A 22199-nucleotide genomic window follows, 5' to 3' on the forward strand; every position below is an offset into this window, starting at 1 on the left:
CTGGCTCGCCCTCCACAAAAGCTTAGTTAGCCGCAGCGAGTGGGCCAGGCCTTGCTTTGCCGTTTATACTAACCCCCAGATTACGGTCACTAGTTACCCCACGGCATCCCCCGGCGGCACCGCTGCGAGACAGCAAACAACGCGAAGAACACGAATGATTAGGTTCTGGTGATGGGAGGTCTAAGCGCGAACAACACCTCGCAGCATCGACGAGCTCGCCATCCCCCGCCATGACTGGCAAAAAGCGCGCCCATTCCGACGTCGACGTCCACGTCGACCTCGACCTCGATGCCGACGACCGGAACAACACAACATACAATGACCTCGACGTCCGAACCCCGACGAGCACGGCAGCATCCGCCGTGCCACCACCAGAACCACTTCCCAAACGCCGCAGACTAGCCCACGCCGCATCCGCCGCCGCCGCCATTACCACCACCCCAACACCGCCGCTTTCCGAACAACCGGGCCGCGACCTCCTCTCCCCGCTGTCCGACGAGCTCCTCCTGCGCATTCTCTCCTTCCTCCCGCGGCGGCACCTCCTCGCCGTCGCCCCGGTTTCGCGCCGCTTCTACCGCCTATCCTCCGACTCCCAGCTGTGGAAGGCCCTGTACTACGCCCGCTTCGTCCTGCCGCGCGCCATGCGCATTCCCGGCTTCCGGGGGGGCGCGGGCGACGGTGGGAGTGGTAGCGGCGGCGGGCATAAGCTGCACTATGCCGGGTGGGGGAAGGGCGTCTCGTCGCGTCCGGGGCTGCTTGGGGCCGGGGTCGGGGCCGGGGCTGAGACCGAGCAGGAGGAACAGCAGCAGCAGCAGCAGCAGCAGCTGAGGTCGCCGCGTGTCGACTGGAAGCGGCAGTACAAGATTCGACACAACTGGGCGAGGGGCAAGTGCGTGGTGGAGGAGCTGCAGCTCGGGCGGGAGACGGGTGTCGCGGGCGCGGAGGAGGGGAGGAGGAGGAGGAGGAGAATGCTCGTCAAGATTGCCGAGGGCATTGCTGTGACGGCCGACGGGACCGAAGGGCTGCGCGCGTGGGATCTCAAGAACAGGAAGCTGATCGCGCAGGCCGCGATCGGTGGCGACGGCGGGCCTTCCGACGACGCCGTGCCGAGCTGCATCGCCGTGGACGAGGGCGAGGCCGGGCGCGGGCTGCTGGACGTGGCGCTCGGCTTCAGCGACGGGAGCTTTGGTGTCTGGAGGTTGAGCGCCGAGTCGAACCGCCTGGAGCGTAGGTACCGGCACGAGAAGTCGAGCAACGGCGAGCTGGTGGCCATGGCATTCGCCTACCCGTACCTCCTGACCGCCACCGGGACCGTGCTGGTTTCACTCTACACGTTCGAGGGACCCGGCGCGACTCGGGGTGATAAGGAGAGGAGCAAGGCGGCTGCATCGCGCGATGGGGCTGGAAAGCTACCCCCTCCATATCTCTTGACGTCTCTTGACTCACACTCTTCCCGGCCGCCGCTGGCGCTATCCATTCGCAAGGCTGGCGGGATGACTATTGCATCGGTGGCCTACACCTTCTCTACACGCAGGGGTTGGTCCATTGGCCTTCAGGACTTGCACATTCACCAGCCCGCTGCCGGCCTAGACTCCGTCCCGGAGATCGGGGCCACCCGGATAGCGTACACTCCGCCGGTCGAGACGGACGGCGTCTCGTATTCCCCGCTCAGCCCGCCGGCGACGCCTCAGCGCGGCCGTTCTGACTTGGCGGCGTCTGCTCCTCCCTTCACCGGATCGAGCGGCTCAGAATCGGAGACTCCGGAGCCGGGACCTACGACGCTTTGCTATACCCACCCATACCTCCTGGCCGCCTTGCCGGACAATACCCTGATACTGCACATGTGCACGTCCAACGCCTCGTCGCTGTCGATATCGGACGGCATCCGACTCTGGGGCCGTAGGTCATTCGTTACTTGTTTTCGCCCTTTTCCCGGGCCTGCATTGCTCTATCTTACAGAATAACGCAAGGAGAGAAGGAAAAGAAAGCACTAACGTTCGGGAGCAGACACATCCGGTATCAGCGACGCCGAGATCACCGCCCGCGGCAAGGCCGTCAGCGTCAGCACTCGAGGCGAGGAAATGCGAGTATGGGAGCTGGAAGGTCGGTCCACAGGCGTTTCCAGCCGCAGCGTCGAGATCCGACCCTGGCAGTCTCCCGGAAGCGGCAGTGCCGCGGGCGGCCTCGCACTTTGCGACGACCTTCGCACCGGCGACCCGGCCCGCGACTGGGACGAGAAGAGAAACTGGGTGGGCTTCGACGACGAGATGGTCATCGTGTTGAAGGAGACAAAGGGCGCGCGGGAGAGCCTGATGGTTTACGACTTCACCTGATTACTCGTGCAAAACCTGGCCTGGATCCGACTACTCGCAACAACCTGCGACGAGCTCGGCGATGACAGCGCAGCGCGCGGATTCGCGGCATCAGTTACACTGCCCGCGCTTAATCCTCGGGCTCTTGGCGAGCCACAAGCCATTGGGAAGCTAGCTGAGTGTTCTTTTCAGTGACCTGCTGTGTTGCTTGCCCTTTCTCACGGCCTCGGGAATTAGAAACGATCGTATCGGGCCACGACAGCAGGTCATGTTTGGCTGCACTGCCCCAGCGAGAGAGACCTTTACCAATTGCACCGCATCCGCATGACCGCGATACCCGGCTCCAGGCAAGGCCCGCTGGCCTGCTTTAGTGCAGCCCCTTTTTTTTTTTTTTTTTTTTTTTTTTTTTTTTTTTTTGGCAGCCTACCGAGGCACGCACAATCTCGGCTCCAGGCTCTCTCCCAGGTATTGATGCCGAACAGAAACGTCGTCTCCACCGAGAGCCTCACACAGGTGTTTCTAAAGCTGCCTTTGAGCAGTAGGGGTACCGATTTGCTGACAGGCGTGGAAAAGCCCGAGGCTGCGATACAAAGCGACATGATACAGTTCAATCAGATGAGGAGTCGTTCACGTTCAAGTCATGTAACAACCATGGAAATGCCTTCGCCGAAAGACTCATCACAGGGGTTATCTTGCGGCCTTCACGGCCCCGCTTATCCGGCGGCATCTTTGTGCACACAACAGTGTTGCCTAACCGGGGCAACCAAGGATGGAAAGGGAAGGGCCGCGCAATACAGAGCGTACGCAGTGGAGGCGTAAATCAAGAAGAGCGAATGAAAGAGAAAAACGTTTGGCGGGTTGCTAGGCAGGCAATTCACGTCTTGAACAAGTTCGCGGAGGCCACCACTTTTACGCCTTCGGAACGCCGGAAAGAGCCGAGAAGCAGAGAGAGGGATGGGAGGAGGAGATGGAGCCTGTCACTCCGGAAAGCAGTCCCACCTGATACAGTGAGAGGAAGGACTAAGCCATCTCGCATGTTTATTTTGGAAACCTGCTTTCCTATCTCACCATTCCCTGCTGTGCACACACCATCCAGTCCGGCTAGGTTACGCTAAGTGGTGCCTGTGATCGATATCTACGCAGTAGGAGGGCTAGAGCAGAGAACAAGCGGCATGATGCACCTTGCCATTCGCGAATGCGAATGCCGACTGGGGGCCGGAATGTCTCAGCCTTTTTCTTGCTGAGACACCGGTAGGGTTTGGTAGGGTTTTGGTAGGGTGGGGGAGGGTGGTCAATTGACACCCACGATTCGTCACCTGAGCAAGTCATCTTCGGCCGTCGTGTGTGAGACGTGTGAGCGCCCGGGAAGGTGTGGCAGGCAGCGGCAGCGGCAGCGGCAGAGGGGAGGGAATGAGAGAGCTCAACCCACTGACACCACCACATAACACACACGCACACACCGTACGGATCCGTATTCCGTACGGAAATACACAGCCTTGTTGCATTGAAACGGGATGAACAGGGGGTGTCGTGATCAATTGCCCTAGGACGGACTGAACCCCGCTTGGCATTGATGGGACCGGGGGGATAGTGTATGTACGGATTAGTCTACGACCTATGTTTCGCAGGCGTGATAGATCCACGCCTCTCTCTGTGTTTTGCCTAGCATGGGCCATTACGAGAAGAGGAGAGAGCGGACGGAGCTACCAGCCCGTCGTTGGCATTGTCCTTCTCTGGAATACTGAGGCGCGTCTTCCTCCAGGCATACTTGTACGACCCGGTGCAAATGGCATTGTTGTTGTTTTGGCGGCAAATCTTGTCGATTGGCCATCTGCCAGGTACCCGGGATGCCGAATGCCATCCGAAGGGCCAGTGATAGTATGTTGCAAGCCCGGGATTTGCAGCGCACGCAAACGGGGCGCAAGGACAACTCCACCTCGACCATGCAGGGCCAGACAAGTGGCGCGCGTGTTTCGCTGCAAGTGCTTGGGATGGAGGCACAGCAGGGTTCGAGGCGGCCCTTGGGCCAGACGATCAGACACGGGAATTGGCTGGATTCGCCTTCTGCTGCTTGACGACACCTGTGGTTTGAGCCAAAGCAGAATGGCTATGGGAGATTGGACAATTGAGATCCAGGGCGGCCGACTTTCATGCGCTTCGGCTCCACGTCCGGACCTTGGAGGCAGCCCATTCGGCGAGAGAGCGAGCTGACGGCATTTGTTGGCCCTTTATTTGTCGTGGTGAACGCTTGTTCGCTCCTCGGATGAGCCCTTGCGCATCTTCTGTGCACGGAGAAGAGTGTACGGAATTTGGACAATACAGCGGGACCGCTGATTTGGTGCCAATCGGAGCGGCAGAGAAAGCTACCTGTCGAAGAACTCGAGCCAACCTGCTGTTTAGCGCCGTGGATGGCGGCGCGGATCGGATTTGAAACCACACCGCCTGCAGCGGCCCAATTGACCAATGGAGGGTTGTCGCGCTTCAGCCAGCATTGAGCTCATCGGGATCCTCAGCGGGTGTTGAAAAAAGGAGGTGGGGGGGGGGACTGATGACAGTCTCTGTCTCATATCAGAGAGTTTTGACCAAGCACGAGGTTCAATCCAGGAAATCGAGGGGACGGGGGTGATTGAGCTGCTGCACTTTCTTGGTCCGACTCGGGAGCGTGCATTGCCCCCGATGTGGAAGGAGGGCGGGTGAACTGAGAAGGAGGGGCAACGACAACCCCTCCCTCCAAGGCTCTCCTCAAACGCGGGGTGATAAGATAAGCTAGCGTTACCTGCACCACAGTGCAACAACCGTGGGATGGAAGGAGGCCGAGGATAGCAATGGCAAATGGAAATAGCGTGCCATGTGAGAGTCTCGAGCGGACAAATCGTTCTACTTTAGTCATGGTAATTGAGACTGAATCACCGCCATTCCAAGGCTGAGGACGTTGAACCCCGCCCGATACATCTCAAGCCTATACTTGCACGGAGTATCTGGTGTTGATCGGGTCATGTGGGGACCGCGTTCGCCCCAGACGTTCCAGCTCAGCCTGATTTTCGTTCTGTTCGTCTCTCCGCTTCCAGGACTTTTCGGTTGTCCCGGAGCATTCGCAGGACTTTAGGGACCGGGAAAGCTCCGGTTGTTAAGTCCCTTAAAGTCCGGCTTACAAAGGAGATACTGCCTGCACGGGAAGTCAGAGGGCCGCGTTTCAGAGTTTACCTACTATAAAGGTATGTCGGAACCCAAAACGGAGAACCGGCTCCCGTTAGGGAAACATGGTTAGGATCGTAGGTTATAAGGGCGCTCTGGCCCACAAGGTATAATACCAACTACCACTGCTAGGTCGCCACCTATTTTGCGAACTCGAGCTTTGCCGTGATGGGGGCATAACTGGCCATATTCTTGCCTCCGAAGCGCTTGCTCAGCCATTCCTGGCGCAACCTGGGGGCGGCTTCCCACTCGGCCGGGATCCAACCGCGGAACTCCTGCAGCGGGTTGGTCCAGTGAATCTGCATGGGGTTTGGCGGGAGCGTCGTGCCATGATAGGGTCCGATCTTGCGTTTTGTCCTCGCGTAGACGATTGAAATGTTGTAATCAATCAGCACGAGCCGTGGGATCATGGTGTGCCGCTCTGCTGGCGGGAGACCGGGAGGGTAATTGAGAAGGACGTTGCGTGCAGCCAGATCGCGCTGGTTGATGCCCTTGAACCGCAGCTTTGCATCGCCATCCAAGACTCTTGCGAGCACCTCCAGGCGGTATGCCTCGTCAAACGTGGCGGCAGCGGGGGGTGCGGGACAGAGCTCGCGGATGCTCGGCCCCCGGACGTACTCGAGAAGGATGAGGCGCACCGGACGGGACCGCGGCGTCGTTTTGTCGATCAGGATGCGGGCGGTAAAAGTCCAGGAGCCAAAGTACCTGGGCGCAAAGGATCCGGCCTTCCCGATGCTTTGCAGATGCTCGTACGCGGCGGCCTCGCGGCTGTAGTCCTCATCGGCAAGCCAGGTGACATCGCAGGGCACGCTCGGCACGTCCTTGTTGGGAAAGGAGTAGTACAGCGGATCGTATATCTTGGCCACTGCCTGGAAGGCGGCCTGCCCAGCGGGGACTTTTGGCGTGATGGTGCAGAGGACCAGCTGGGCGCCTCGCCCGTCGGCGACGGCGAGCTCGTGGGTCACGGACAAGGTATGGGTGCGCGGGGCGGCCGGGTCTGCTGTTCTCAGCGGTGGGTTGCCCATGACGAGCTCGGTCTGCTTGAGCGACCGCAGAGCCTGGTCGGGCACGACAACCCGTGTCCCGGGGCCGTAGTCTCGCCCGCCAAAAGGGGCGGGCGGGGTGTGGCTCTTGATGTCGATCGTGAAGCCCGTTTGGTAGGGGCAGGCTGGTTTGTCCGGGTCCGTAGGGGGCCTCCATGTCTGGAGCTGCGGGGCGACGGTGCTGGGCGGCGAAGGCATGGTAGGCACCGCCGAGGACAAGCGGAACTGGAAACTTGGAAACAAAGAAAGTAACACGGACAAGGTCGCTGGAAGTCATCCCGCACGCCCAGTCGCAACGGATGCGCGGTGCCCTGCTGGGATTCCTGGCCCACGCCTACAACAATGCTCCCGCCATCTAGAGCGGTACCTAGCGCTATACCACTCGAGAAAGGCCTATCCTCAGTTGTGAATCTGGCAGCAGGAAACAGTTGCCGTTGTGTTTGGGAACGCCCACAGCCAGCCCCGGTTCACCAATTGGTCGTCGATTTGGAATCGAGTCAACCGGACCAAAAATACCTGTCGGTAATCTTCGGAAAGAAGGGCTACGCGTCAGTCGGATGGAGTTCAGCGAGCGTCGGACTGGTGACGAAGAGCGGCAGTGACCAAAGCAATGGCAGTTGGAGCATCTTAACCCTAACTCAATCTCAAATTGCCCAACCTCGCGATGAAATTTAACCAGCTGGACGTATTTATCCATTTGCTCACTGGATAGCGACATTGGTCATGCCGACCGCAGAAACGGAGTCTGCGTAGTAACAAATACAAGTGCCACCGAATACGTTGCATGTGTTGAGGCGGGCAACGGGACGGTCATATGCCCACGCCTCCCTCCGTTCCCTCGATGGGTCGGGCGTCAGCAAGCAGGTACGCGGAACGTGCCAAGAGTACCTCGGACACGGATATTGTTATCGATAACCCAAATTACTAAACCCAAAGGGGCAATTCAGGTGACGAGCTGACTTTGACTGGCCAACCTTCTACGTTCTTTCTTCGAAATTGCTCATCAGTTTTGTCGCTGGCAACAAGCGATGAGTCACACGTTCAAAGGCAGCCGAAAGCCTGTTCATCAACCATTTGCGATTGGGGCGAGAAGAGAACGGCCACACGAAAGAGACCTACTCACGGATTGCTGCAGCATGGCGTGATTGGCCAATTCGCCGCCCCATTGCTTCTCTTCGGCCCACGCAGCATGAATTGACAGGTTGCAATCCAAAAAGGAAAACTCGTCATGCTTGCTGCGGGCGATACTGGCAGCCCAAAAGCTATCAAGTTACCAGCTTTGCAAAACAAGACAGCGAGAAGTGAGCTCCACAATCACGAGCTCCACAGCGAAACCATCTCGAAGACGAGACGAGAGCTCTTCAATTTCTCGATGCCCAAATGGAAGCCCAATCGGCGCTCAATTGAGTCGTTTGAGGTCAACGACCATTGAAGCTCCACCGAGGAGGTAGGCATCGCGTTCGTTTTGCCCCTCCTTCCCCTCCTTGCCCCTCCTCTTTGCAGAACGTCCAATATACCCCTCTTACACTATGGCAAGCTGATTTGGTTGTTTCTCCTTGTTTAGTTGAGCTGATCAAAGCCGGCGCGATGTGCATTTGGCACTGGCCTGAACCCCTCTGAGAGTTGACCTGTTGTCTTAACCTGAACACCAGGTTCCCCTGGCTTTTTGGACCGGCCTCACCTTGCGGTGAGCACAGCATTCTTCGAGAGTAACAGAAGAGGGTATGGCCCACCAAGATCGAGATTCGTCGTCAGAGCGCTAGCAAGCCCCATTCTCCACGCTCTGCTCCAGGAACTGGCCAAGGAGCTCTTCCGCTTTCAACGAAGAGGGGACGGGAGATCAGCAACACGGGACGGCCTGCCAGGTTGCCCGCTCTACGGCTCCATCCCAAGATTCACCTACGCATGCCTAGGAGCCTTATGGATCGTTACGCCGCTCCTCCCGGTGGAAAAACGTCTTGCCACGTTTCACGGGGGTTCTGGCCGTCTCTGCCCGGTGTCGAGGCGGAGTGGTATTCGGAGCATTGCGAATATTCTCAAGGCACAAGTTAGTTGGCTCATCTGCTTGTGCACCTGCCCAACATGCACGGCTTTAGATAAGCATCGCAGTCGAGCCGACTGCTCGGCTTGGGATATGCACAGCTCAAACCGCCCGAAGCGCCAGAGGCAAAGGCTCTCCCGTCTTGCAGTTTTGCACATCCTTGATTTTGACACACTGTGCCTTCAGTGTATTGCTGCCGGGGCGATAGCACCTGTGAACAACACGGCATGTCCTCAATGCACAGTTAAACCGTACAGTACCTCTGCGGCTTGAAAGTGTAAAGAGCGCAAGATTTCAGTGCGGCGACAACCAAAGATACTCGAATCTGTTTTCAACAAATCTCTGGGGAACACGGCTGGTTTGAGTTGGCAGTTCTCGTTCTCCGTTTCTCCTCTTCTTCTCTTCCCACGCGGGGTTGGCATGAAGTACCTCGCTTTGGGCAGAAGTACCTCTTCAACACCCGATTATTTTTGCCTAACGGAACCGAGAAGCTTGACGGATGACCATTGGCCCGGTGCGGAGACGGCCACATGATTGGTCGCGCGGAGACAGAGGAGGGCGTGTGCGTGTTGAGTGTGCGTCAGGGGGTGTCTGACTGGTGTGGGTGACTCCTCACGGTGTGCCCAACATCCCTGCCAGCCAACGCCACGCCACTCCACTTCACTTACAACCTCTAACCCCAGATTCGTGCCCGCCCACGCAGGCGGTCTTGCCTGGAGCGACAGACGCGCTGTGCGCCGCCAGGCCGTCTGTGTGTGACTTGCTGGCGCAATTCTTGCTCCGACACCCTCCTCCGTTCCTGGGTGCCTTGGATGCCCAGCCCTGCCGATGCCCAGCCAGCCGTCAAGTGACGACGGGGGTGGATGAGGGTGGATGAGGGGGGTGAAAGGGGGGGTGATGACCTTGGAGCCGCCATGGTACTTACATGGTGCCTCTCCCCCGGCTTCCCGTCCTCCTTCAACCCATTTCACCTTTTCCACCTGTTCGCGCCCTCTGCCATTGTCCTTGTACCGAGTCTAGACACCGGATATTGGCATATCTCCGTTGCCTGTCCCGACAAAGACCGCTTTTTGCCACACCGAGCCCCGGTTTCCAACGGATTCCATTGACCAGCAATTGCGAGGAGCGACCTGCTATTGTTCTGCACCGCCCCTGATTGTCAATGGGACTAGGGATAAATGAATAGCGGCGAAACACAGGCAATTCCTCCATTGTCTATTATTCAGCAATTGAGCAGATCCTCTATATCTTGCATCCGCAGCACAGCACGCGCGTTACATCCTTTCTACCAGGAGCAACAGAAGCGGCATTCGGAACGTTGCACACGCCTCTTCCGTCCCGCAAGTTCCTCATCCCTCAAGCACTCATTTTAGTCGGCATTAAATCAGCTTCCCTGGCCGCGCGATCAACTCCCGGCGAAGAGCGCTCTCACCTTATCTGACCCCAGCACACCTCTCAGGTTCAATTCTTACTGTCACCGTTGATGACAGATCGCCTATTCGCCACCTCGATCCCAATCTCAAGCAGTCATAACTAAGTGTTATGGCTGACAAACCCACCGCTCGTGCTATGCAGCTGCCCGTGTCGCACCCTGGGGACCAAACAGCAACAAGACCGCCCTGGGCCCCCTCATCCTCTCCGCCCACCTACTTTCCCCCAACACCAACAAAAGAGATGCAGGACGCAGGTGCGCTGCCGCAGGACAGGCATTCCCCGATGGCGTCAAAGCAGAAGAAACCCTACGATATCAGCAACCTAATGTCGCCTCCCGAGCCCGCACCCCTGGACATGTACAGGTCAACGAGCTCGACGACCGGGAAACCTTCCTCGCCCACCGACGAGGCCCGGGTGTCTCATCAACCTCTGTCTCCGCCCGTTTCCCCCTTCTCCCAGGCGGCCAATACAGTTAACGCGGCACCGCCCCTGAGTCTCGGCGGCAAAGATCCGATTCTCTACCCCGCCGGCGGCGAACCCTCCTCGAGCTCCCCGACCGGTCCCTTGTTCACACCTACCGCGGGTTCGGTCGAGAATCTAAAGGCGACTACGGAGCGGTTGGTCAACGCGCACATCGCATCCAGGCCCGCCGGTTACTTCCGGGACTCGACGCCACCGAGGCCAGAGGACTACGAGCTGGCCCTCTACTTCAAGTCCAACTGCTTCCGCATGTTCCAGGACAACCCGAAGGAATGGCTGCGCAAGGAGCGCGAGCTCCTCAGGGCCGACCGAAAACATACGGCGCACTCGTACCAGCCCAGCAAACTGCCGCACATCTTGCCCGCCTCGAAGCCTGCAGTCCTAGGCCCGCAGACGACCAAGGCCCCAGCCGTGCGCGTTCAGAAGCCAAGATCCCCGAAGACGAAGCCACAGCAACCGCGGCCGATTCGGGCAACCCCGGCGCCGGTGCGCGAGACGATCCGCGTCGGCACGCCGGAGCCCCGAGTTCGGACAGTTGCGCCCAACCGCGAGGATAAGGATTTTGCGGCGCTGGAGGATCTCTCTCCGCCCCTCAGCTCGCTCCCCTCGAAGCCAAACAGCCTCAAGGTCGATTGGAAGGGCAACGCGCTGGACCTGAGCAACGACCCGCACCGGCATCTCCTGCACCCCGACGAGCTGATCCTGGCCAGCAATCTCCGGCTCGACTGCGCGACCTACCTCACCAGCAAGCGGCGCATCTTTCTGCGGCGGCTCGAGTGCGCCAAGATCGGCAAGGAGTTCCGCAAGACGGACGCGCAGCAGGCGTGCAAGATCGACGTCAACAAGGCGTCGAAATTGTGGCAGGCCTACGAGCGCGTGGGATGGTTGGACATTGAGTGGATGCGCAAGTACCTGGACCGAAAGCCGTAAAATCCGGGTTCCGTTGATTGGACGCATTGTGGCGACTCCTTCGACTGACTACTTTGCCTTTTTTTTTCCTTTTCCTCCCCCCTTATGGATTGTTGTTGGCTTTCCTGCACCACACCCCATGACTGACTTGAGGTTGGCGTTCTGCGGTTTCGTTACCTTTGTCTCATCTCACGGCATCACGTCACGGCACAGCATCAGCATCACGAAATGATCATATGATACCCCCGAGCACCGAGGCATTATCGGCTAGCTCACCTTCCCGGTTTTGCATTCCACTCCTGTTTCCCCTTATCTCCTCCCCATCCACTCACGGCATTGCGTGGACATTTATGATTTTGTTTGGGCGGGCGGTCAGCTGGTGGTGATCGGATATATTGCGCCAAATCCATACGGCGCGGTTAATCTGGATTCTACAGACAGATCGGAGAGAGAGGACTGGACAGGACTCGACGGGACTGGTTAGGACTACACTAGGCATGGTTGCAGAGTTGGGAGGCTACTTGTCGTCTTGCATTTTCCGGCGTTGAGATGTAGTGTGTTTTTGGATTGTTGACGGGAATGGCGAGGTCGCTCACCAAGATCACCCAAGAGAATGCATTGTTATTATTATCAATATACCCCGCCCCCCTCTCCCCCCGCTCACAAGACATACCGTCTGTTCTCGGGCTTTTTATTCCCCAGATCCTCTTGTTTCGAGGAGCCGTGTTCTTCCATAAGGGGAGGGCTGCATCCCGCCATCTGCTGGTCTACACTGGGAAAGAGAATGAGATCACTGGAGGGGCGCCGATAATGATATTCTGGTAAATCGGCTTGCTACCTTACCCCTCCAAACTGTGCCCGCCTGTTCTATCGCAGAACCCGGTTAGATCCGTTAATAAGGGCTGTTGGAACGAATCCTTGCCCGCGGGCTGGCTCTCTCGCCCTGCACTAATGCAATGATCTCTGCTAGGTTTCTGGGTTTCCGGGTCAAGTCTGTTAAAAAAGAGGTCGGCTGATTGCCGTTACCTGCCTTCCCGCTTGGGTCAGGGGCCGGGCAAGCGGGAAGAGAGACCAGGGCAAGGGGGGGGTCTCAGCCCTGTGAGCGTGGTGATGTCATCTCTCATGTCCGGGTGCCTCGTCTCGGTGCCAAATGGGCCCACATTTTCGCCAAGTGCTTCCCCCAGATGCAAGCGCTGATGAACGAACCCCTTGCTTGTTGTGGGGTCGGTTTCTCGTGGTGGCGAGACAGCTTAACACTCTTTTGCTGCACTAATCCGTACTTATCCGTACTGCGTGCCACATTGCGTCGCGGTGGCGCCACCTTTTGACACGAGCACTTCTCCGTCCTGTTTAGTGTGTGTGTGTACTGTACGAGTTTGGAAACTCGGATCACTTCCACACGTTTGTCGATACCTCCTCCTCCCCTTCTAATAGTGTCTGCACCGAAAGTCTTGACATTCCTGGATTGTTGATTTGCTTGGTCGCACATACAGGTAGGAAAGAGTTTTTAATAAAAGGGCAGGTTTGCTCTGATGCCGTCTGTCTCCATCCTAACGCAATTGCTGCAGCTTTTCGTTTCGAGAGGCGACAGGGACGCGAGGACATGCGCAGCAGGGTTGGAGGAATCGACAGCCTACTCCTAATCACAGCACCATGATTATGCATATCGTCGCCGTCTGCATACCTAGCTAACACTGGCGCCGACTCTCGAGTCTCGAGATCCGAGTGTGCCGAGGACATATCTTGGTGTGATATTATGGATGATCGATTCTAAATTATGTCTTTACATTCCCCAGCTCCTTCTGCTGCTCTTTCATTTCCCCGATATGCTTCAGGTCTACTGCCCGAGGGATAGAGTATAGCCGCCGTCGACGACGAGGGTCTGGCCGTGGATGTACTCGGTTACAGGCGAGGGCGAGGACGGCCTGGGCGGCCACCTCGGAGGCGAGCATGCGGGTGAGGTTGTTGGCGGCGCCCTTGGCCGCGTTGTAGGCGAAGTGGCGCTGGGCCGACTTGACGAGCCCGCTGATGCTCGCCACGTCGATGACACGGTGCCGGACCAGTGCGGGTGCCGCTCGGCGGAGCGCCGCAGCAGCGACAGGAAGGCGGTGGTGGTGGCGAAGAAGGGCGAGAACGACGTCGGTCTCGTACGCGGCCAGCCAGCCAGTCGGCCGCCGTCGTCTTGGTCGTGTCGAACAGGTTGCGCCGCATCTCGTCGGCCGACCCGGACTCGGGCTGCACCGTCTCGCTCGACACGGCCGCGTTGTTGACCAGGATGCACAGGCACTCCTCGCGCGCCGCCATCTCGTCCGCCAGCCGCGCCACGTCCTCCTTCTTGGTCAGTCACGTCCCCCGTCAGCGGCACGATGGAGCCCTCAATGTCCGTTGTTGTACGTGCTCGCCACCGTGTCCAGCTTCTTGCCCGTGCATCCCACGATGTACAGCTTGGCGCCGTTGGCCGCCAGCGCCTGCGTGATCTGATATCAGCCCGATACCGGACCCGCCTCCCGTGACCAGGGCGACGCGGCCCTTGAGGTCGAAGAGGGAGTTGCGGTTGAAGTCGGCGTGCGAGGCGGCTGCTGCACTCTTGGACATCTTGGCTGCGGCTGCGGCGGCGGCGGAGGCGAAGGTGCGAGTAGTAGTAGTGGTGGTGGTGGTATTAATGGCAGGCTGTGTGACGAGATCGGTGCGGGTCAAATACGCGGGTCGAATACGCGAGAGACGTCCTGATACTAGTGTCGATGGCGTAGTGGTCAAGCATTTTGTTGGTACGCTGGAGGCAACTCGTCGTGGTCCGAAACCGGGTTGCCGGAGTCAGGGTCATGTCGTTGCCGAGGCTGGGGGATAATGCGCAGGAATATACTGCAAGAACAAGATTCTTCTAAGGTTTATAACTAATCACTGAAACCTGAATCAGCTCTTTTCCTTCCCTTTTTTTCTTCTACATAACCTATCCAACTTGTTGCCGATGACGAAATGGAGCGTCTGGCATTTCGGGGGTCTATGACGGCATGGATCATCGCTGAAGACCGTTTACGCGGAATTGACCAATCAGAACGGCGTACCCAACAAGGTTGGATGATACCAACTTCTACAGACTGTTGAGTTCAGACTTACTGCGACGCTGGTTCCCTGTGTGCCGCTTTACCGTGTATTGTAGCCGTGTTTTAATGCAGAATTGTCCATTGTAAGAATGCAAGTTATTGCAGGAACCACTGCTGGAGAAGTCGAGGTGATGAAGAGCCCTTCTTTCAGTGGTGGAAGATGGAAGCTTGCAGCCCCTACCTCGTCGGTAGCTTCAGAATTAATATCGGGGTGAGAAGACACGAAAAGGTTCTGCTTTGAATGGAACTTCTAAATGAAAGATATGACGAAAATCAGTTGCGAAGAGAAAGTTTCCAAAGAGAGAAAGAGCGGAGGGCGGAAGAGTTGCAGCGGAAAGTGCTTGCTTGCACAATTGTTCACGCGCAGCGTTCCTCCTCCCTCTCGTCGGATATTGTTACTCCCTGGCTCCTGGCCGGATGTCAGAAGCGCTATTATTGCGCGCCTGATACATTTCCAGATCTACAAATCGCAAGCTAAAATCAAGATTAGGTGAGGAATCGAGTTCGTGTGGAACGCCTTCCCGGGTCGCTTGAGCAGAAGTCATCAATCACGGGGACACAAGGCATAGGGAACTTCTGTGGCTAAGATAAATAAAAATGTGAGTGTGTATGTGTATTCTTACATCGATGTGCCAAAGGCATAATTACCGGTCCTTCTACCGCTGAGGTAGATAAGGTAAGTAATTGTGCATGAAATGATTGGCGACGTAGGCTGGGAAGTCTATCGCTGCAAAATAATCCTAACAACCAATCCTCTGTTGTGTGTGCTCTTTTCTCTATCTCTCTTTCATGAGCAGAGTCGATCGGACCGAGGGTCCTCTTAATAAACGAATAGCCAATTGACAAAGGAAAAGGACCCGGACGAGGGTTAAAGTGACCCGGTGACGATCGGCGCTCACGAGGCGTGGAAGCCCATCTCAACGTTGCGCTTCTCGCGGGCGGCGGTTTCGGCGTCCATCCGCTGGCTGTGCACCTGCCACTCAGTCGTCACCTTAATGTCCTCCTCGGGAATGGACGGGACGATGGACTTGCCGTCGTACCCGGCGGCACCTCCCACCGCCGTTGCCCCCGTTGCCGCCGTTAGCGTCGACGCCGCTCCTCCCCCGCTGCCGCCGCCGCCGCTTCGATCCGACTGGTGGCCGTCACCGCCGATAATCTCCTCCTCGGAGCCGAAGCGGGTGTACACAGTGTCGGCGGGCAGGGAGAGCGGGTGCTTGAAGTTGCGCTTCTGGTTGCGGCGCGAGATGGTGGTCAGCTTGAAGCCGGAGCTGTTCTTGGTGCCGGTGCCGGGGGTCCCTCCGGTGTTCTTGCCGGAGGAGCTGGCGCCGAACAGGGTGCCTCCGTGGGCGCGCAGGGCGCGGTGGACGATGGGGAAGATGACGGGGAAGTTGGTGACGAAGACGGCGACGAAGGACTCGCGGCAGGACCACTCGCCCGCCTGCTGGGGGCCGTCGACCGTGTCGGCGAGCACGTAGCCGCACCGCAGGCCGCCGAAGACGGCCGTGATGAGACCGCCGCAGAACATGATGCATAGCCCCATCTTCTTGGGCGTCGAGATGCGCGCGCTCCACACCATCGGCATCGGGATCGAGATGATGTAAAAGTCGGTCGTCAGGTTGGTTGTGATTAGCACAATCGCCTGCAGCCGGGACACTGCAGGGTAGCAAAAGTCTATTTTTTATTTGGTGAGCAAGAAAATGAAGGGAGAAACGAGGACGGCCACGGTCAGCTTTGTTACATAGTAAAATGGGAACTCCAGAAAAAAGAGAAAGAAAAGAAAGAAGAAAAAAAACCTACTGCCTGGGTCGGGATAGATCTGCCAGTGCTTCTCCACCGGGTAGCAGCCAAAGAGGATGGCGAAAAATGTGCCAAAGAAGGTGACAAAGACAAGGACGAAGCCGATGTTGATCTTGAGGGACATGTTGCCCACACCGTCGCCGAGTCGCTTGAAGAAGAAGAGCCAGGCCGTCTTAAGGGTCCAGAGGAGACAGGTGTAGACGAGCCAACCGAACAGCTGCGTCTGAGAACCCTTGACGCGCAGGTGGTATTCCTCGCTCAGGGGGCCCAGGGCTGCCCGTTGTTCGTCGGGTCATGCTGCGGGAGGAGGAGGACGAGACGGCCGTGTGAGTTAATCATCTTTTGTTAACTGCGTCAAGAGTGGGGATATGCCCAGCTAACTGGGTATGAGAACACAGACATACCCGCTGTTGGCCAGGCCATGCCAGTATGCGCCGACGTAGTGTGCGGTTGCCGTTTCGGCCGTGTATAGGAGCTGTTCCGGGGCGACGGACGGGGTCAGTCAGTTTCTTGCCATGAATGCCCGATGAGGCTCCGTTTCTGGTGCTCGAAATATCGCCTCACTAGCAGCAAAGTTTTCTTGAGAAGCAGAGGGGAGGAGAGGAGGCTCACAATGGCGATAATCATGAGGAAATCGTCGGGCGCCAGGCCGCGGATCCCCATCTGGCGCCACCGCGCGAGGGTGCGGACTGCGACCACAACGATGTCAATGACCAAGTAGGTCCATGCCTCGATTGTGAACGATTCCACAGACATGGTGGGCTATTCTGTTGTTTGTGTCGCTGCTGCTACTACTGCTGGTGGTGGTGATGGCAGCAGCATACATATCAGGCCGGGTGTGAAAAATATCCCATATGGGAGAGGGGAAAACAAAACATAAAGACGAAGAGGCCTGATATTATAAGGAAGGAAAGAAGTGAGGTATAACGATCCCAGAGGCAGATACAAAAGATCAGCACTGGGGGTTCAAAGTCTAGGCCATGTCTTTGTGAGAGAGAGAGAGTGTGTGTGTGTGTGCGTTGAAACGGTTCTTTCGCTTGTTCTTCTTTCTCTGAGAAGTTTCTCCTGGCACAGGACAAGGGGAAAGCGATACCGTCGGAATTCCAAGTCAACGGCCCCCAAAAAAATCATGGGCCCCTGGCACTAACGTTGCACTGGACCAGTGTATCTACACACTATGTCGCACGGAATCCATTATTACGCTACACAGTCGTGTAGTGTGTTTCCCAGCCCGCCGGTAACTGTGTAGTGCCAAGGGCCAAGGGGCGAGCCAAGGACGGTAATTGTGGTGGGGGTTGGGAGGTATCTTTGGCCGGTCGTGCGAGCTTAAATTGACGTTCTTGGGGGTCGTTACTAGAGTCCACTTGATAAGCCGAAGGGACGAGTTGCCTACCACGCCCTTGGGAGGGACCAAGCACTACTATGTATGTACTACGCGATAGGTATGGTCAGATCCTCACCTATTGAAAAAAAAAAACGCAGACTAGTGTGTGCTCTGGTGATACAGCGTTGAAGAGAAAGAGGCGTGCATGGTGAGACCCTCATCCTGTATCTCACGGTGTGTTTTGCGTATTCTCGCTGCTTGTCTAGGAAGTTGATTACCGTGGAGTGGACGAAGTACCTGTAGGGATTTTCCCGAAGGATTCAATAGCCATGTCCCAAAGTCCGTAGTTAGTATTGCACTAGACTGATTACAAACACGGGTGTCATAGCACCCCGGTCCCACGGTCACGACAAAGGTACACAGTACCTTCTTCTCTCCCCTCCCCCAATCCAGAAGCAATTGAGGTACGCAGAATGCACGTACATATATATATATATATACGTACATCTAGATAACGCTCTGGGCTATTGAGCACCGCTTGGCCAATGCATACATGTCTGCACATCGTTAGTATTCTATTCCGAACACAATAGCAAACAGTACATAACTACTCCGTATGCAAGGTGACTTCCTACGCCCCGGATTTGGATTGCCGATGAGACAAGAGCACTTGCACGACGAGGACCCGAGTGACTGCTCCGTGCAAATCCCAAAACGAACCCCAAACCCCCAACGATCTCCACAAGGTCGAGGAGCCAATAGGTGCCCGTCTATGGAGGGTGGATACGACGATGCCCCGACAACCGGGATCATGCTCAGTTCGGACAGCTACGCGATTGGGCACGGTGGGCAGCGGGGCCGAGGAAGAACCCGCCGACGGGTCGCTTCCACAAGTCAGGGTCGGTGAAATAATAATAAGATCTGCATCGGATGACGGAGCACCGAGCACTTCAAGGACAACAAGGACAACAAAACCTGCGAGGGGTTTTGCACCCTTTGATGTGCCACGAAGGAGCGACAAGCTCGTCATCCTCCTTCACCAGGAAGCTTAGCAGTCTAATCAGTTTAGTGGAAGGTGGATATGCACGGATGAAGAGATCACCCTAGATTGTTGCTATCTGTTTTATATACGGTAACTATGTATGTACTGTACCCAACGGAGGGGGAGAGCAGGCTGCACTCAACCAACTAACTACTAGTAGTTACCGCAAGTAGCGTAGCGCTCCATAGCACTCCGTATGGAGTAATCCGTAGTGTAATTTGGAAATGTCCCCCCGCTCTCAAGTCCCCGCAGCGGCGGGGGAAGGAGAGAGGGAGGGGGAGAATGCCGGGTGATGAAGGTTCTCCTCCATGGCGACTGAAACTGTAAAAGGGAGGACATGTCCCCCCGGTTGGCGTCGCAGCAGTACTACAGTAGTATACAGCAGCTTCTACGAGCTCCTCCTGATATCCCTTGTCTGTCCTCCCTCCCTTAAAATTTTTTTTCTCCTTCCATTTAACCTTTTTGGTTGTTTCTGTTTCTCTCCCCCCCCTGATTTTCGAAGGGGATACCCCTGACTGAATCCTACCGGAGCATTTCTACAACGTACCGAACCATTCGTCTCTTCGTACTCAACAACGCAGTCGGCACCATGGCCCCCAAAATTGATATCACGGTATGATAATGATGGTAAATAATAATGATGATGACAATCATGATGATGACAACATGGACGGATAATGGATGGATGTGTGAATATGAATGAGTAAAACCCCATGGGTCACTCATTACTTACACAGCCGCGCCAGCTCGTGGTGTCCGTTGCATCATCATGTTACTCTCTTCTGCCCCCCTGTTTGTTGTGCATAATGATTTAATGTTAATCAAGCGGACGGCAAAAGGCTGACGATAAAGTGATATGGTCATAAAATAATACACGACAACAGACGTACCCCGGCAACATCATCAACGGCGAGTTCGTGCCGACGCCGACGACGCGGCACTCGATCGACCCGGCCACGGGCGAGCCGCTGTACGAGGTGCCGGTGGCGCGGCGGGAGGACCTGGACGCGGCGGTCAGGCACGCGCGGGCCGCGTTCAAGACGTGGTCGGCGACGACGCACGAGGAGCGGGCGGGCCTGGTGCGGGCCTTTGCCGACGCCATCGAGGCCAACCGGGACGAGCTGGAGCGGCTGCAGACGATGGAGCAGGGCAAGCCGCTGGGGCTGGCGCGGACCGAGGTCGACATGTCGCTGCGGTGGCTGCGGACCTTTGCGACCATGCGGCTGGACGACGAGGTGCTCGACGACAACGAGGAGCGCACCATCTACTCGACCCGGGTGCCCCTGGGCGTCGTCGGTGCCATCGTGCCCTGGAACTGGCCCATCCTGCTGGGCCTGGGCAAGATCGGGCCGGCGCTCATGACGGGCAACACGGTCATCATGAAGCCGTCCCCCTACACGCCCTACTGTGACCTCAAGCTGGGCGAGCTCGCCATGTCCGTCTTCCCCCCGGGCGTGGTGCAGGTCCTCAGCGGCGACGACAGCCTGGGGCCCTGGCTGACCGAGCACCCGGGCGTCGACATGATCAGCTTCACCGGCTCGATCCCGACCGGCAAGAAGGTCGCGGCCAGCTGCGCCCGCACCCTCAAGCGCTACGTGCTCGAGCTGGGCGGCAACGACGCCGCCATCGTCTGCGACGACGTCGACATCGACAAGTGCCTGCCCAAGATCGCCACCCTCGCCTTCCTCAACTCGGGCCAGATCTGCATGCTGGCCAAGCGCATCTACGTCCACGACAAGATCTACGACCGCTTCCGCGACGCCATGGTCGAGTTCACCCGCAACCACATCAAGACGGGCGGCGGCTTCGAGCCCGACGTCGTCGTCGGCCCCGTCCAGAACAGCATGCAGTGCGTCTTTTCTCTCTCTCTCTCTCTCTTTTTTTTTCTTTTTCTTTTTCCCCCCTTCCTTCTTCGTCTTCTTCTTCGTCTTCTTCTTCTAATCGAGTCAATTACTCTTCTGTCTAGGTTCGAGCTGGTCAAGGACATGTATGCGCAGATCGAAAAGTGCGGGTGGAAGACGGCGCTCGAGGGCCGGGTGCGCGAGGGCGAAAAGGGCTACTTCATCGAGCCGGCCATCATCGACAACCCGCCCGAGGACTCGCGCATCGTGGTGGAGGAGCCCTTCGGCCCGATCGTGCCGCTGCTCCGGTGGTCGGACGAGGACGACGTGGTCGAGCGCGCCAACGCCCTCGAGACCGGCCTCGGCGCCTCCGTCTGGAGCCGCGACCTGGCCCGCGCCGAGCGCCTCGCCCGCCGCCTCGCCGCCGGCAGCGTCTGGGTCAACTCGCACTTCGACGTCGCCCCGGACGTCCCCTTTGGCGGCCACAAGGAGAGCGGCATCGGCATGGAGTGGGGGCTCGAGGGCTTCCGCCACTTCACCAACTCGCGCAGCCTCTGGGTCTGGAAGAAGGTCTTTGAATAAGTAGCTACTACCTACCTTAGTTACCTTAATTGTTAGCTAAATAAGCAGTGATGGATGGATGTATGTACATACATACATGCACATGCACGGAATACAGTGCACAGTCGACATGCTGCTGTGGGGCGACTCATTCTGGTTTGTTGTGATGCCCCTTTCTGTGGTGGGCCGGGCCCCACTAGGGTTCCCGGCCCCACCAGGGTTGCAGCCACCCACATCTTCCCTGCAGGGTGGCCCTGGTCAGCCTCTTCTCCATCCTCCATCATCCGAACTCCATAGCAGATATACCAAGATCGTTGATTTCCGTATCCATCCATCTACCATACTTTCCGATTGCTGTTCTACGAAAAATGGCTGGAAAAAAAAAGAGCGCCCACCCCGAAGTTGATGCTATACCAACAATGTAATTAATCAGGCACTGATCAGTGCCGGGCTGATTAGGTGTCGGAAGAGACGAACGACTTACTTTTCGATCAAAGGTAGTACCGGTCAGATTTCAGAACGTCCCGGTAATAGAGTGCGTAACAAGAAGGGCACTTGTTCAGCTTTCCCCGACGTTTGACCTTGTCCCAACACCTCGTGCCTCTGTTGCACTCGAGAAGGCACTCCCACTCTCTGGGATGAAGTCGGCAATTAACGTCCCAATGCTCGCCTTGGCACATCGTGAACGATCGCGTCTGAAAGGGCATCGATATCTCATACGGTGAGTGATTGATGCTAGATTCGATGTCAGCGCCAATGTGGTAGCGTGGGATGTGACCGGCAGAGAGCGAGTCCGGGGGGCTGTGAGATCAAGTGAGCGTGGGCCGTACCTTCGCGTCTTGGACCAGAGGCTAAGAGGGCGACTGATTGATACGGGGAAGATGAGGGTGCTAGTTGTGATGAAGTTTGTGATGAGGTCGGGTGATCTGCCCTGAGTATCAGGCTTCTCTGGCTCAACTTTATCTTTTGGGGCGTTGAAATCGAGTCCTCTCCCGTCTCACGACGGTCAAAGGAACGGGACGAGAGAAAGCTATCCATAACCAACAACACCGCTGACAATGGACCAGTGTGGCCCGGCAAGGGCAAGCCCAGCGAGACAGAGGACAGGCTCCAACA

General features: G+C 57.2%; 7 protein-coding genes across 7 annotated transcripts; 4 read left to right on the forward strand and 3 right to left on the reverse strand.

Annotated features, from left to right (window-relative positions):
• Positions 1-36: 36 nt before the first annotated feature.
• Positions 37-2485, forward strand: MYCTH_2311011 (uncharacterized protein). The gene is made up of 2 exons (XM_003666333.1): positions 37-1899; positions 2008-2485. The coding sequence occupies exons 1-2, from the start codon at positions 231-233 to the stop codon at positions 2331-2333; spliced, it is 1995 nt and encodes a 664-aa protein (XP_003666381.1). The 5' UTR covers positions 37-230; the 3' UTR covers positions 2334-2485.
• Positions 2486-5546: 3061 nt separating this feature from the next.
• MYCTH_2311014 (uncharacterized protein) lies at positions 5547-7241 on the reverse strand. Its single transcript, XM_003666334.1, has one exon. The coding sequence runs from the start codon at positions 6746-6748 to the stop codon at positions 5648-5650; it is 1101 nt and encodes a 366-aa protein (XP_003666382.1). The 5' UTR covers positions 6749-7241; the 3' UTR covers positions 5547-5647.
• Positions 7242-7714: 473 nt separating this feature from the next.
• On the forward strand, positions 7715-8309 carry MYCTH_2311015 (uncharacterized protein). The gene is made up of 2 exons (XM_003666335.1): positions 7715-7997; positions 8115-8309. The coding sequence occupies exon 1, from the start codon at positions 7779-7781 to the stop codon at positions 7980-7982; it is 204 nt and encodes a 67-aa protein (XP_003666383.1). The 5' UTR covers positions 7715-7778; the 3' UTR covers positions 7983-7997; positions 8115-8309.
• A 1253-nt stretch (positions 8310-9562) lies between these two features.
• MYCTH_2316383 (uncharacterized protein) lies at positions 9563-12075 on the forward strand. The gene has a single exon (XM_003666336.1). The coding sequence runs from the start codon at positions 10266-10268 to the stop codon at positions 11433-11435; it is 1170 nt and encodes a 389-aa protein (XP_003666384.1). The 5' UTR covers positions 9563-10265; the 3' UTR covers positions 11436-12075.
• A 1389-nt stretch (positions 12076-13464) lies between these two features.
• Positions 13465-14277, reverse strand: MYCTH_110038 (uncharacterized protein; the record flags this gene model as incomplete). Its single annotated transcript, XM_003666337.1, has 1 exon — positions 13465-14277. A coding segment is annotated over exon 1 (252 nt), but the record flags the coding sequence as incomplete, so codon positions are not given.
• A 1136-nt stretch (positions 14278-15413) lies between these two features.
• MYCTH_2121009 (uncharacterized protein) lies at positions 15414-17071 on the reverse strand (the record flags this gene model as incomplete). Its single annotated transcript, XM_003666338.1, has 5 exons — positions 15414-15568; positions 15689-16189; positions 16316-16588; positions 16712-16790; positions 16928-17071. 5 exons carry the CDS (start codon positions 17069-17071, stop codon positions 15414-15416), a joined length of 1152 nt encoding a protein of 383 aa, XP_003666386.1.
• Positions 17072-19270: 2199 nt separating this feature from the next.
• MYCTH_113577 (aldehyde dehydrogenase-like protein) lies at positions 19271-21104 on the forward strand (the record flags this gene model as incomplete). Its single annotated transcript, XM_003666339.1, has 3 exons — positions 19271-19294; positions 19566-20530; positions 20648-21104. The coding sequence occupies 3 exons, from the start codon at positions 19271-19273 to the stop codon at positions 21102-21104; spliced, it is 1446 nt and encodes a 481-aa protein (XP_003666387.1).
• Positions 21105-22199: the final 1095 nt, after the last annotated feature.

The sequence above is a fragment of the Thermothelomyces thermophilus genome, chromosome 6 (assembly GCF_000226095.1).
Source record: "Thermothelomyces thermophilus ATCC 42464 chromosome 6, complete sequence".
Taxonomy (NCBI): domain Eukaryota; kingdom Fungi; phylum Ascomycota; class Sordariomycetes; order Sordariales; family Chaetomiaceae; genus Thermothelomyces; species Thermothelomyces thermophilus.